The sequence below is a fragment of the Hemibagrus wyckioides genome, linkage group LG04, assembly GCF_019097595.1.
Source record: "Hemibagrus wyckioides isolate EC202008001 linkage group LG04, SWU_Hwy_1.0, whole genome shotgun sequence".
NCBI lineage: Eukaryota > Metazoa > Chordata > Actinopteri > Siluriformes > Bagridae > Hemibagrus > Hemibagrus wyckioides.
In genome coordinates, this window is record NC_080713.1 from 21,259,036 (window position 1) to 21,272,283 (window position 13,248).

General features: G+C 38.4%; 1 protein-coding gene across 7 annotated transcripts in view; it reads left to right on the forward strand.

Moving 5' to 3' along the window:
- mical3a (microtubule associated monooxygenase, calponin and LIM domain containing 3a) overlaps nucleotides 1-13,248 on the forward strand; it is a 93,590-nt gene that overhangs the window by 53,756 nt on the left and 26,586 nt on the right. For 4 of the 7 annotated variants that reach the window (XM_058388370.1, XM_058388373.1, XM_058388371.1 and 1 more), the window contains exons 11-18: nucleotides 1,104-1,230; nucleotides 1,318-1,411; nucleotides 2,479-2,626; nucleotides 4,023-4,219; nucleotides 5,267-5,385; nucleotides 5,497-5,568; nucleotides 5,657-5,824; nucleotides 12,901-13,087. In XM_058388370.1, coding sequence (XP_058244353.1) covers nucleotides 1,104-1,230; nucleotides 1,318-1,411; nucleotides 2,479-2,626; nucleotides 4,023-4,219; nucleotides 5,267-5,385; nucleotides 5,497-5,568; nucleotides 5,657-5,824; nucleotides 12,901-13,087 — 1,112 coding nt within the window. Of the gene's footprint in view, nucleotides 1-1,103; nucleotides 1,231-1,317; nucleotides 1,412-1,509; nucleotides 1,537-2,478; nucleotides 2,627-4,022; nucleotides 4,220-5,266; nucleotides 5,386-5,493; nucleotides 5,569-5,656; nucleotides 5,825-7,176; nucleotides 7,279-8,820; nucleotides 8,929-9,410; nucleotides 9,492-10,395; nucleotides 10,507-10,969; nucleotides 11,063-11,225; nucleotides 11,343-11,848; nucleotides 11,948-12,458; nucleotides 12,567-12,900; nucleotides 13,088-13,248 lie in introns of those variants that run through there. The other 3 variants (XM_058388369.1, XR_009204496.1, XM_058388374.1) reach the window with 3 other exon arrangements.

Genomic DNA, 13,248 nt, shown 5'->3' on the forward strand with positions numbered 1-13,248 from the left:
TAGAATGCATGTTTTATCCACAACGTACCTGGAGCTAGACTTTTCCCCTTGCCAAGATTCAGTATCACAAGATTCGAGTCATATAATTCTTCATACCCTTGTAAGATTGGCACCAATAGGAACTAATACTGCATTGTCAAACGTTTCCATCTTATAATTTCCAAACGTTGACTAGGAAAACTCAAAGAAAAAGCCTCTAAATTCCTTCTTAGAAAGTTGGGAAGGTGATCCAGAATGACTTCCTATCACCATGGTCACCATGATGTTCACATCAACAGTAAATAAAGTATCACTTTTGTAAGATATCATAGAAAGATTTCAAACACAGAGATGCCTTACATAAATCGTAACACTGGACATACAGTTTGTGGTTTTGAGAATTTAAATACATCTGGCTTGATTGTTGCTAGGTCAGGAACTTGGTGTTCTTGCAAATAAACTAGTCTAACCTCTGAATTCCCAAATACCAAGTCAAAGCAGCATAACACTGGGGCCAGCAGCACTGTTTATTGCTGATTACACATAAGACACCAAGCAACAAGTTGAGCTGTGAAAACAAAAACAGTCTCGAAATTTAACCTTTCCAGAACAGCTGTAGCCTGAAGCATGGAATCCTTTCATTTTTTTAATTATATGGAATTTGCCTTTTTTTTGACAGTAGCAGTCACTTTTAGGATTATCATTGTGCCTGTTTTAGTCTCTTAGATGGAAAATAAACTTGAACTAAAATCCACAATCTTTTTTGCGCTAGTTCTGCAATTATTTTTAAATGTGAAGTGTCAAAAAAAGCAGCAGTTACTTTTAGTGTTGTATGTAATACTTTCTCTGATTCTGTTTATAACAGAGTTTATAAGATATAGTTACTGCAATTTGATGTATTGTTTACATACAAACTTGATGCAATCTGTGAAATGTACAATACTCATAATGAGCTTGTAAAACACATACTGTGCTAGTCATTTTCCCCCCATGCCCTGTCTGCCCTAAGTGCCTTAAATTGTCTTTAATCCATCTCCTGGGTAAAATCCTGAGTCACTAACGTCTGTGCTTAATGGGATTGACCCCGTGTCCTGTGCTATTGTAACCATAATTGTGTCCCTTAGGGAGAGCATATATCGTCTGCTCCCACAAACCACTCCAGAGAACGTGAGTAAGAACTTCAGCCAGTACACGTTGGACCCCACGACACGTTACCCCAATATCAGTCTGCACCTGCTCCGGCCCAATCAGGTGAGACGGCTCAAGTGTTCAGGAAAAAGCATGCATCTATGACAAAATGAGAACGAAGCCTCATATTCTCTTCTCCTTTGTGTACAGGTACGGCATCTCGTAGACACCGGGGAAGCCAGGGAAATCCGTATTGACATGGAGAATGTGGTCAACTCTTCCACTCCTAAACTCACGAGGAATGGTGGGCTATTTTATTGTATTGCTATTGTTGTGTGTATTTCTCTGGGGAATCTTACCTCTGATTTTTTGCAACTTAATACCGTATTATTTTTACCCTAGAACTTCTGCTTGAGAAGCAATTCCAAGGTAACTGTGGGGGATGACGAAAGCCCATGTATATGATGCTTTTTGTCAGGAAGGTTTATTCTAAATGTCTTGCTGTTGTGTTAGTAACTCTGTCAATACTAAAATTTCTAACGCTGTTAGTGATGGGTGTTTTGCAGTGTTTGTTTGGATTTTAACCCTTTTTACCAGTACACTGGTGTTCTGTTCTACCCGTCGGAGTGGAATTCGACTCATCGGATATTTTCAATCAGTGTAAACAAATGAATGATTCTATTGTCGCAAATCTGATCTATTGCCGCAAACCTGATATAATATTATCCAAGACGTTGTTGACTTTCAGTGTGAGTGTGAGCTTTAGTGCTTCAAAATAATGTGTAAAGTTTCAGATACATACGAGCAAGCCCTTGGGGTATCACAATGAGCAGAAATGGGCTTGAAATCACCATTTAATTTGGGTATATAATTTTTTTTTTAAATATGTGTGAATAAAAGAAAAACAATCTTTTTCTTTAAATAGAAACTTTTCTATGAATATATTTTCCCTAGTAGGCTAGGTAAAAACAGAAATACTTATGGAAAAACTCTACAAATTCTTAAAGCCCTGAGTATCTACTTTAATATGAGCCATTAATCACCACTGTGAAGTGTGACATGACAAAGAAATGGACACCCCAATACAGGCGCAATTTCCATTTTTGGTCTCTGGTAAAAAGAGCTGTGTCTGTATAAACTAACAGAATATATTTCACACACAAAATGGCATTTCTAACCATAATTCAAAACCTCAAACCACTAGTATTGCTCTTACTCAACCTTGATCACACTGATTCTTTTTTTTTTTCTCTCCGTATGGATTCTGACCTTATTAAGCGACTAACAATGATCTGTATGATGAAAGATTTTACCACAGCAATGCCTAATTTGGATACAAATGGGCTTTTTTTTGTTGTTATTTTTCCCCAGAGTCTGTAGCACGCTCCAGCAAGCTGCTAAACTGGTGTCAGAGGCAGACGGATGGCTATAGAGGGGTCAGTGTATCTGATCTCACCATGTCATGGAAGAGTGGCTTGGCTTTGTGTGCTCTTATCCATCGCTACAGGCCAGACCTCATGTGAGTGCTCTGTTCTCCTGAACAACCTGCCTCCTTTGAGGGGGAAGGAAAACCTCCCTTGAGTGACTTATTCAGACTTGTTTTGTCATATGATGGTATATAGGACACATAATATAATATAGTTGCTTGATGTTAACATCGAACATATCTATGGTAACTCCGTATAAGTTTAGATATGCATGACTCAGTAGTCAAAATGAGTAGTGGCATAATGTTTGTGTTAATATGGCAGGATCCATGGAAAAGTAGTTAGCAACTATGCTAACACAAGAAGTCACCGATATTTTATTTTATATTAGAAATCTACCGATACATATTAGAGAACTCTTGATATTCTCAACATTTCGGTCTTATTTTTTTGCATTTACTGAGCGTTTATACTGTCTGAATAATCATTTACATTCTAGCTAGCCGAATCGTTTCTTTTAGCCGTTAGCTAGCATGTGCAGTGAGATCTGCCTGACTAGTCAGTGAGCCAGTCAACCACAGATTAATTTCTTAACACCTAATATGTTCAGGTTGTCTTCCATAAAAAATAAATAAATCAAGATAAATAAGTATGGTATTTATATGATACAGTGACATGATTGTACCATAAAACAAAACATTTTTACAATTTTATATGATTATCACTATGTTTAAAACAAGATGCTGTATGAATAGTTAATAAATTGCCAGTATGCTGGAATTCATGGAAAAGCAGTTAGCAAACAATGCTAAGCATGGAAGCTAGTTAATAGCTGAGACTAATCATTTGGACTCGTCTCCATATTTACTGTGTCTTTACGCTGTGTATATGAACAACTTAGCATCTTAAAGCTAGTTACCTGAATCATTAGTCTCAGCTATTATCTAGCTTCCATGCTTAGTGTTCCCTGTGTCCTGGTTTGCTAGCACTATTTTTTATTGTGTATGTTGTACATGTCCATAAACAGATCTGGTATTTGATTTGCCTGTTATATTGTAAAAAACTTGTTGTTAGCACTGGATCATAAACAAAATCACAGTCGATATCTGTTGTATTTCTTCTCAGCCAGGCTGTTTTGGCCATTAGAGTGGCTTCTAACAGCTTTCTATAAACACATCACTCTTTCACTCTGTCAGCTGACTGACCCATTACCTCTAAGACACACATTAGCATTTTCCTGATTGTCCATTAGTCTAAATACTTAGCGTTTGATTAGTTAGCTCATAAACTCTTACAGAGGGGGCGCATTAGTGGAATAGTCCGGATGTTACCAAGTGTTTTCTAGTCCTAAAACTTTTTTTTTTAAAATATCGACCTCTTTAATGCTTATTACGGCGTCTGAATCACACAGCCCTGTTTTAGTCTCTCGGAAGCACTCAGTGTAAAGGTGTTGCTCATGTCACTATGTGTCCTTTTTAAAACCCACAGTGATTTTGACTCTCTGGACGAGAAGGACGTGGAGAAAAATAACCAGTTGGCTTTTGACATAGCTGAAAAGGAGTTTGGGATTTCACCTATCATGACCGGGAAGGAGATGTCTGTTGTAGTGGAGCCTGACAAGCTCTCCATGGTCATGTATCTCAGCCAATTCTACGAGATGTTCAAGGACACCGTGCCACCTTGTGGTGAGTAGTGGTATACTCATGTTCAATCGTAATGAGCTTTAGCATATATTTTTTACTACTCTATATACATAATTCATTTTAGCTACTTTAACTTGCAACTTTATTTAGTACTTTACTGAACATAGACCAATAAAAGATCTGGATATTAATTATTTTCTTTGTCATAGTGTTGATGAATTCTGACATTTTCTCTTAATTTGGTTTCTGTAACAGCAGCTCTTATAGTTTTATGTAGTCTTGTTCTTGTTACTGTAACATAGCTATGGTTATGGTTGGAATTCCACTTAAATGTGTTAAAGTTTTCTGTGAGAAAAGTTTAGCATTGTTGGAATGAGTCCAGTGTGAGTATGCTGTAACAGTCATAGGCAAAGCTGTCACTTTCTGACATTTTCTGACGCAGGGAAGGCTTCAAAAGCTTTGGACTTTCTCTGTAGAAATGACTAACTGCATTTATTTTTGTTTAATGAACTAGAAAATGAAAAATGCTTTGTGATGAAATGAGCATTTGTATCTAATGCAGCTTAAGTGATAATAGGAATGGACTTATTTTGCGAATGTTCCAACATGTATAAATGTACACTATAAATGGATATAAAGTATGGCAAATGATTCTTCCATTAAAAAGATAAGAAATCTTTATTGTGTTAAAAACAGGAATAAAACACCTCAGGATAATCTGTTGAAGGAAAATTAACTGCAGCTATCACTGATTATTTCCCTATAAATATTGTTTTATTCCTTACTCAAGCTTCATTCTAGATGCTATAGAAAGTCCTTGGAATAATGTACAGCATTCTGGACACTACTAAATGCTTTTTTTCATTTATTTATTTACAGCTCCCAAAAATTGTTGTGTTTTTTTTTTTTTTTTACAATCATGCTGCAAAATGGATTTTATATTGAAAGAATTGATTCCCAGCCTTTAGACTGTAGTTTGTCTTTACAGTCAATGTTCTCAGCAACGATTTCCCCTTGGGGGTGAATAAAATGTCAACCTAATGAAATGGTTTATAGCTCTATTTGAAAAGGTTTTGCTTTATGTTTTAGAAAATCACAACCTGAGTCCAGAGGAAAAGGCTGCACTGATTGCCAGCACCAAATCTCCCATTTCCTTCCTCAGCAAACTGGGTCAGAGCATCAACATCTCGAGGAAACGCAACCCGAAGGTACCGTTCTCCTGGCCTGCATTGTGTCAGGAGCGATATTTAATGGGAATATTAAATGAACTACGTATTTTGTAAGCTCTTAATCTTAATCTTGGCTGTACTCTTTAGCAGGATAAGAAGGAGAAGGAGCTTGACGGATTGGGGAAGAGGAGGAAGACGAGTCAGGCCGGCCAGTCTGAGGATGTAAGTGTATACCTCTGACCTAACAATGATAAAGCAATACAAAGGATTGTTAGAGCTTAATTTCTAACAATTGTTGATCGTGGTTAAGGAGGAGCCTCCACGGCCGGTGCGCGATGAGAGAGCTTGTGTAGCCACGGAGCGTAGGGTGGACACCACGGCAGCAGCTAACAACAACAAGGTGAAGTCCATGGCCACTCAGCTGCTAGCCAAGTTTGAGGAGAATGCTCCGGCACAGTCTACTGGACTCAAAAGACAGGTAGGTCTGAATCTGGATGATAATTTAAAAGACTTCAGGGTTCTACATTGTGTGTGGATCCAGTCTAGCTTTTTTTTAATCAGCAGTTTGAATTGGCATCTGATTATATGTGTATGCATGCACACACACACACACACACGTGTATACATGTGTACAGCAATAATTCTTATTTTTGCATCAGGATTCATGTCATAATAAAAAAATTTTATTCCAGACATAAATGAACTAAGAGAACAATTGGATAAATTTGGATGAATAAATTTGAAACAGTTCTTGCTTGTTGGTGACTGGTGACATGTATAGGCTAAGAAGGAAGCTAAGAACATGACCTACTTGAATGGCCAGTGAGCTGATTGTGTGTGTGTGTGTGTGAGTGATTCTGATCCACCGTAATGGAGGAACCAGCAGGAATGCATGCCGTTATTAACGGTGAACGTGCTTTTTATAGCACACTGAACCCTCTATTGCTGTTAGCACCACTGTGGGGGATCATGATGCTGTTCAGCTCGCTGCTGTTTGTTGACACCAATATCTTCTGGACTGTAGATTCACAGTGATGGAGAAAAAAAAAAAAAAAAAAATCTTGGCCTTGCTATAAACCAACACCAATAAAAACAGGGGCTGGGCTTTTTATATCTTGGAGTTACATTATAGTAGCATTAAGAAACCTGGCTGAAAATAATTCTTTATAAATAATTTACTAGCTGTATCATTTAAACTGGCTGCTGCTGTATAATGTGTGGTACAGATCACGGAAACTATGATGGAATGCACGCGTGAGCTTTTGAGTTGCTACTGTTGCAACGAGTCAAAGCAGCAATCAGTTTTAATTACAGTTAAAATTACAGTTTAGTTAGATTTTTATACTAAGCTATATTTTGAAGCAGTCTATTATTTAGTGGCTTGCCTACATCCTGGGATAATTCAAGACTAATAGATTTCTCAGATGTCTTCAGTATTGCAGGGTATAGAGCTCTTTAACAAGAAAAGAGTCATTTGAATGATTTATTTTCAGCTTCCTCTTCTGCTATCAGTGCTCAAGCTCCTTTGCCTATACATCACTTCTATGCATGTCTGTACATTAAGTGATTTCATTTCTTTTTGTGCTTTAATCAATGCAAGACATTTTTCAGGTATGTCTAATACCTGGAGGAAAAAAATGATTTCTTTACTTTTTCTTTCTCTGTCATTATTCCCCTTGTCTGTTCTCTCATCTTTTGCTTGGTTTGTTTTTCTCTATTTTCTCTTTCTTTTCATGAATTATGATGGTGGCTCATTACTGGCTGTTTGCTGTGTTTCCTGATGCCTAATTTGTCACGCCACCTCTCGTTTTACACTCCACTGGTTGGTAGATTGACTCTATGCCTGATCTGGGGCAAAAGCTGTCCCCCTTGCAGCCATACATCACTCTGAAAGAGCCGGTGCATCTGGCACCCCTTCCTGCATGGAGAAAGGTAAAGAGCATGCATATGCCCGGACACTGCCTTCATGTTCCATGTCTGATTACACCTCGTATGCTGCTTATCAACTTATCAGACCTGTGCTGATGCTCTAATACCTTGCTTTCTGCAGTTATTGAAAACCTTCTCTAAAAGGCACATTTTTAGTGTGATTCTTGCTTGTCTCTTCGCACATGTGCAAACCCTCAGAGGCAAACACAGTTGCAGGGACAGATGAGTTTCTGCTATATGGAATTGAAGTGTCAGACTCTGCCCGTGACAGGGGAACGGGTACGGCCAGAGACGTAGGACAGTGCGTCAGTGGCTTGCTATTCCTTGCTTTTTCCTGTAGTACTCTTCCTGTAGATCTGGATTCATGCATAGATAGATAGACAGACCTCCCATTAGGGGAAATCATGTTTAATATAGGGAAATGGAGTTTTTGAGAGGTATGGGCCAAATCATGGCTGAATATTCACAAAAGTGGTCTATTACACTTTTTATTTATTAGGAAAACTTACAGGTTTAACTGACTTTAAGATGTTAAAGCTTCATGATTATTATAACCTTTGGGTTAGCCCTGACCCTCAGCATCGTGACACCGAATTATTGATTATTTTCCTATAACAGCACATCCCTAAGGCGTTTTATTTATTAGTTTCATATATATTCCTATTGATTTTATAACTTTGATTGGATTCAGTGAATATTCTTGACTTGGTCATCAGCTGGCTTCCAGAGCTGATAGGAATAAATGTCTACTTGGACATTTTCAATAGCGATCCACTAAAAAGAATATTCTTGACTAAAACCTGAAACACAGTGTGTCTGTCTTGGAGAAAATTGACTTAACACTGATACCCTGTAGTCAGCAATATGCAACATGTTCCTATAAAGGACACTTACTTTTGTGTTTATTCACAAAGCCAAAAAAATAAAAATAGGAATTTGTTCTTTGAGGATCAAAGTATCTGTGTTGTAGCTGAATAAAACCAATAGAGCATGAAGCGATCTCCTGTAATTCTCTGTGGCCAGACTGAGTGCAGATTTATAACTGTAGTGCTGTATATCCTCAGTGTAATAACCTAATAGTGCCATAAAGCCTTCCTGCTTGCTGTAGTTATTAGGCCTCTTGTTTGACAGTAAATAGATTTACTTCAAGGTGATTGTTTCAGTTATTTGATTCTGAATCATTTGTGATTTTGATTCTGAATCAATTCTGAATCATTTGTTAATTATTTGTGTTCTAGTGTGTGTTTGTATTTGTTCTTATTTTTTAACCATTCTTTACGTGATGCCTGACTGACTGACTAGATGGATTTAATCTGAAACTTTTTGTATTTTTTAATTTTTTCAGAATTATCCTGACTGATTCATTAACTATCAGTTTGTACCTGACATTCTTGAATCTCCGTTATCATTACCATGCTAACCAGAGAGCAAAAACATTTTGAATGTGTCTATGTATCTTGGCTAAAATTGAAAGATGTTTATGGTTAGTACAATGCGATTTGAGAGCGATGTGGCCCATTTCACTCCTCTCCCGTCTCTCTGAAGGCTAGCAGGAGCAGCGATGGCCTGCGGAGCTGCCCTAAGAAAACCATTCTGCTCTATCCTCCTCCTCCTTCATCATCTTCCTCTCCATCGCTCTCTTCACACACACAGGTGACATTATGTACCATTATGTACCATCTACTCGGCACGATGCTCAGCTCTCCTTCATCTAACCTCTTCTCGCTCCATCTGATGTCTCCATCTCGTGTTGGAATTTATTTTCAAACCCTTAACCAATCTTTGACTGCAGTTTCTACAGCATTAATTATTAAGCATAGTTTTTTTTGTGATAGTTCCTTAATGAATTGTCAGCCATCTTTTAACCCTTTACAGTTTTCATCTTCTAATCAAGTTTTTATAAATATGTCTCATGCATTTGTGTAGTACAACCTCCATGCTGCATGCTGGATTGAATGGTTGATCAGTGTGAGAATGGAGACCATTACAGACTTCCGAAGCAGATCTCACTCAGCTTCATAGTAACAATAATAGAAAGCAGTTTTATGCAGCATAACATGCACAGTACTGGGTCTGCGTGATGAGAAATATTTCATCAGATAGGTTATAGAGTGTCTTAATGTTTGTGTTGTCAGAAAAAAGTTCACAAACTGGTGATAGATGAAAATGACAGTGATGACGATGACGCCCCGGATGATCTGACATTCACTCACAGGGTAACAAAGATTAGGGCATGGCTTGTCATCATTTACACTCCTTTTGTGTGTTTGGTTTGGGAGTTAACAATGTCTCATATATATCCACATATTTATTGTCCAAGGAAACCTTAGCTTAGTGTTGTGATGGTCTGATATTGTGAGGTGCTTGATTCACCACAAAGAAGTCAATATATATTATATATATTTTTTTAATATAAATATTTTGAATGCATGATTGTAGACCAGTAATCAATACAGGCCACCAGGTATAATACAGGCAGCACTCACTCACCAGAGGAAATATTTGTAAAAGTCTAGACACATAAAATTCCTCACTCACAAAGACCTGGATCATAATTAATGATTAGTTTTAAAAAAGACGTGGTTTGCTTTGTAGTGGCACTTTACATCGCAAAAAAACAGCAGCTTAGCAAGTGAAAATAGCTTGAGTGGGGTCAGACTTTTCTTTATTAAACAATTAATAAATATCTTTAAAATAAACCTATTCCTAGACATTTTTATTAGTTGAAAAGTCATGTTTAACTGGCAGATGTGTCTTAATTATTTGTCTAGAATCAAGCAATTATCTAGCAACAGAACAAGCTTGAAAAACCGACTGAGTAGTCAATATAGTTAATCTATAACAAGCCCATAATTATAAATATTAAATTAATATGTATTTAAGATGCTTTCACTTTCACAAAGAAGTGACATTTTTTGTCATTGACAGTTATTAGCAAGTCATATCATCTACTTCAACTAATCATACCAGAGAGGGTAAATAAAATAAAAAATACTGTTATATATCAATAAAATTCCATAAATATGATTGCAGAGCATGACACTAATACCAGTCTGGAGACTGTGTGTTTGTTTGCTTGACTCGAATCCTGTCCATGTATAAGATGGATTTTCTTCACAGGAAAGTGAGTTCAGGTCTGTGGAGCCCTTCCGTTTCGCTAACATTCAGGAAAGAGCTGATATGTTAGCCGCAAAGTTTACAGGGCAGTCCAACAAGACTGACAAACCCCAGGTAGATCAATGGATTGACAAATGAATTGATAGTTCTGCATGATCAAGACTGGTTTGTGATTAGCGTGATGAGTGTGTGACATCTTTGACACATAAGCTCGAGCTCAACTAACCATAGAATAAACCCTGGCATTTCTAATGACCTGACAATTTTATGGTAATAAATTAAAGCTATCATCAAGTCATCTGTCAGTGAAATCCACCTTGTTTGCCATGTCAGATGCTTCAGATTTTTATTTTCTTTAATCTCCAGTTTTGTCGTTTGAATGAAGCAAGTTCTTGACCACATTTGCATCCATGTGTGTGCTGTGGAATGAATTGAAAGTTTGATTTTAAAAAGATAGATATATTTTAGAAATATCTGATTTGCATCCAAGTTCTGCTCCAAAGCGCCAACAGCATTCCTCTTTCCGCTGTCAGCTCTAAACTGTACCTTCTGTCTCTCTCCTCCTTTTCCACTGGAGCCGATGAAAAAGCCGTCACGTTTCTTTCTTCACCAGTGGCTGTTGAGTCACGGGTTACACCAGCCATCCTGCTCCCCTGATCCTCAGCAGGAGGTACAGCATGTCTGCTGTGCATGAACTCCACCTCTGATGTGCTTTCATAACCTCACAGCGGCTTTGGATTTCTTTAGATCAGCTTGCTGCAAAGCTAATATACAGCCCACAGACTGTAGTTGTTTGTCCATGTGGTGACAAGGTGTGTGCTTCTGTTCTACAGGACACACAGAGTTTGCGATTGCACTCTGATGATCAGGTGCCTATACACATCCCTAGCATCCAGGAGCGAGCCGAGAGGTTAGCCTCTCTGTTTAAAGACAAACCTGCTAAACCCAAGGTGACCTCTTTAAGCTGTGTTTCAAACACCATTGAGTGATGCTGCAGTTAAAATAAGATGATCTAGATGATCTGTTTGGAAAGTCACACTGTAATATGTGTTGAAGCATGGAGTGGTGTTACAGAACAGGCTTCCTTTTTCCTCTTCCTGTCTGCTTGAATTGATATTCTTCTTGATATTCTTTGTTTTCCATGTTATCTAATGCTTCTCTCTCTCTCTCTCTCTCTCTCTCTCTCTCTCTCTCTCTCTCTGTCTCTCGCTCTCTATCACACACTCCCCTTTTCCCCATCTCCATCTTTCTCTCTCTCCCTCTCTCTCTCATCCCCCCTTTCTCCATTTCCATCTCTCTCTCTCTCTCTCTCTCTCTCTCTCTCTCTCTCTCTCACATCCCCCTTTTTCCCTTTTTTCCATCTCTCTCTTTCTCTCTCTCTCTCATCCCCCCCTTTTCTCCATCTCCATGTCTCTCTCTCTCTGTCTCTCTCTGTCTCTCTCTGTGTCCCGTGGAGCCTAAGAAAAAGCCCTCGCGCTTTCTTATAGAGCAGTGGCACAGACAGCGAGAGGCATCCCCTGATCCTCAGCTCACCTCACTCTCCATGAACCGACAGGTAGCCTGCTGCTTGAGCGGCTATGGGGTTCTGTCATTAACTCCCACACACTTTCACAAGAGAATCAGCCTGTACACTGCTTTATTTACTGACATTGTGAGACCCGGGAATCTAGTAGACTAACTCACAACAGTCTTTGCATATAGTATAAACGTGATGCCTGCTTTGGTGAAGCGTGAAGAGATCTGTTGGTGTGATGATTTTTTTTTGGTTTGTATGTGTGATACAAGAACTTGGCATGGTTATTTATGTATGTATGTATGTATGTATGTATGTATGTATTTATTTATTTATTTATTTATTTATTTACCCACCCCCACAGTGTGTCTTGTCTCATCTACACATTTAATCAACCAAACACACCTTTATTTCCTTTTTTTTCCCATTCATAACACCTGTATTGCTGTAAGAGTTGAAATCACGCAGCAATTTTTTTTCCTGCTCTTGCTTTCCCATGTTTATTTTTCTATTTCACGCTCTCCATTTCTCTGTTCTATGTATTCCATTGTAGCATTATATAAAGATGTATACAGGTGGTGTGAGCTTGTTGGCTGAGCAATTAGTCAATCAGCTTCAGCCTCAGGAGGACCGCTGGAGCCGTCTTGATAAGAGGGAACTGGTAAGAATTCTGGGTGTTGTATGGCACATGTGAACGCACCCGGCTTAGGGAAAGTGACTGACTTTGTCCTACGACATGAATTTCCCCTGTACTAACTGTGCTCTTTCTGTTGGTGCTTTGACATTCAGAAATCTGACCTTCTTTTATCTATTCTTTCCTCTTGTTTAACCAGTGTTATGTTATTTTATTTAATTTCAATGCCTAACCACAGACTTTTCTCCTCCGATTCTGTGAGCTCGTTCTGTTAAATATTCACTGCTGAGCTGGAGCACTGATCTGCTATAAGTGTGCTGTAGATATATAACTGTAATACGTGTGTTTGGGTTTCTTGCAGGGTTCCTTGCGGAAAGAGTTTCCTCAGAACATCGGAGGCAGCGATGTGTGTTTCTTCTGCCGGAGGCGTGTGTATGTGATGGAGCGACTGAGTGCAGAGGGCAAGTTCTTTCACCGGACCTGCTTTAAGTGCGACTATTGCGGCACCACGCTGAGACTGTCGTCCTATGCGTTTGATGTGGAGGATGGTACGTCACCATGAATTATATAGTACAGATACATATGCATAGACACACATAGACATCACATGTCTAGACACATAGACATCACATGTCTAGTATGCAAAATTCTCTGTAAAGCATTTTGAGGTTAATGATGTTATATATACTGGAGCACCAAGTAAGGAAAA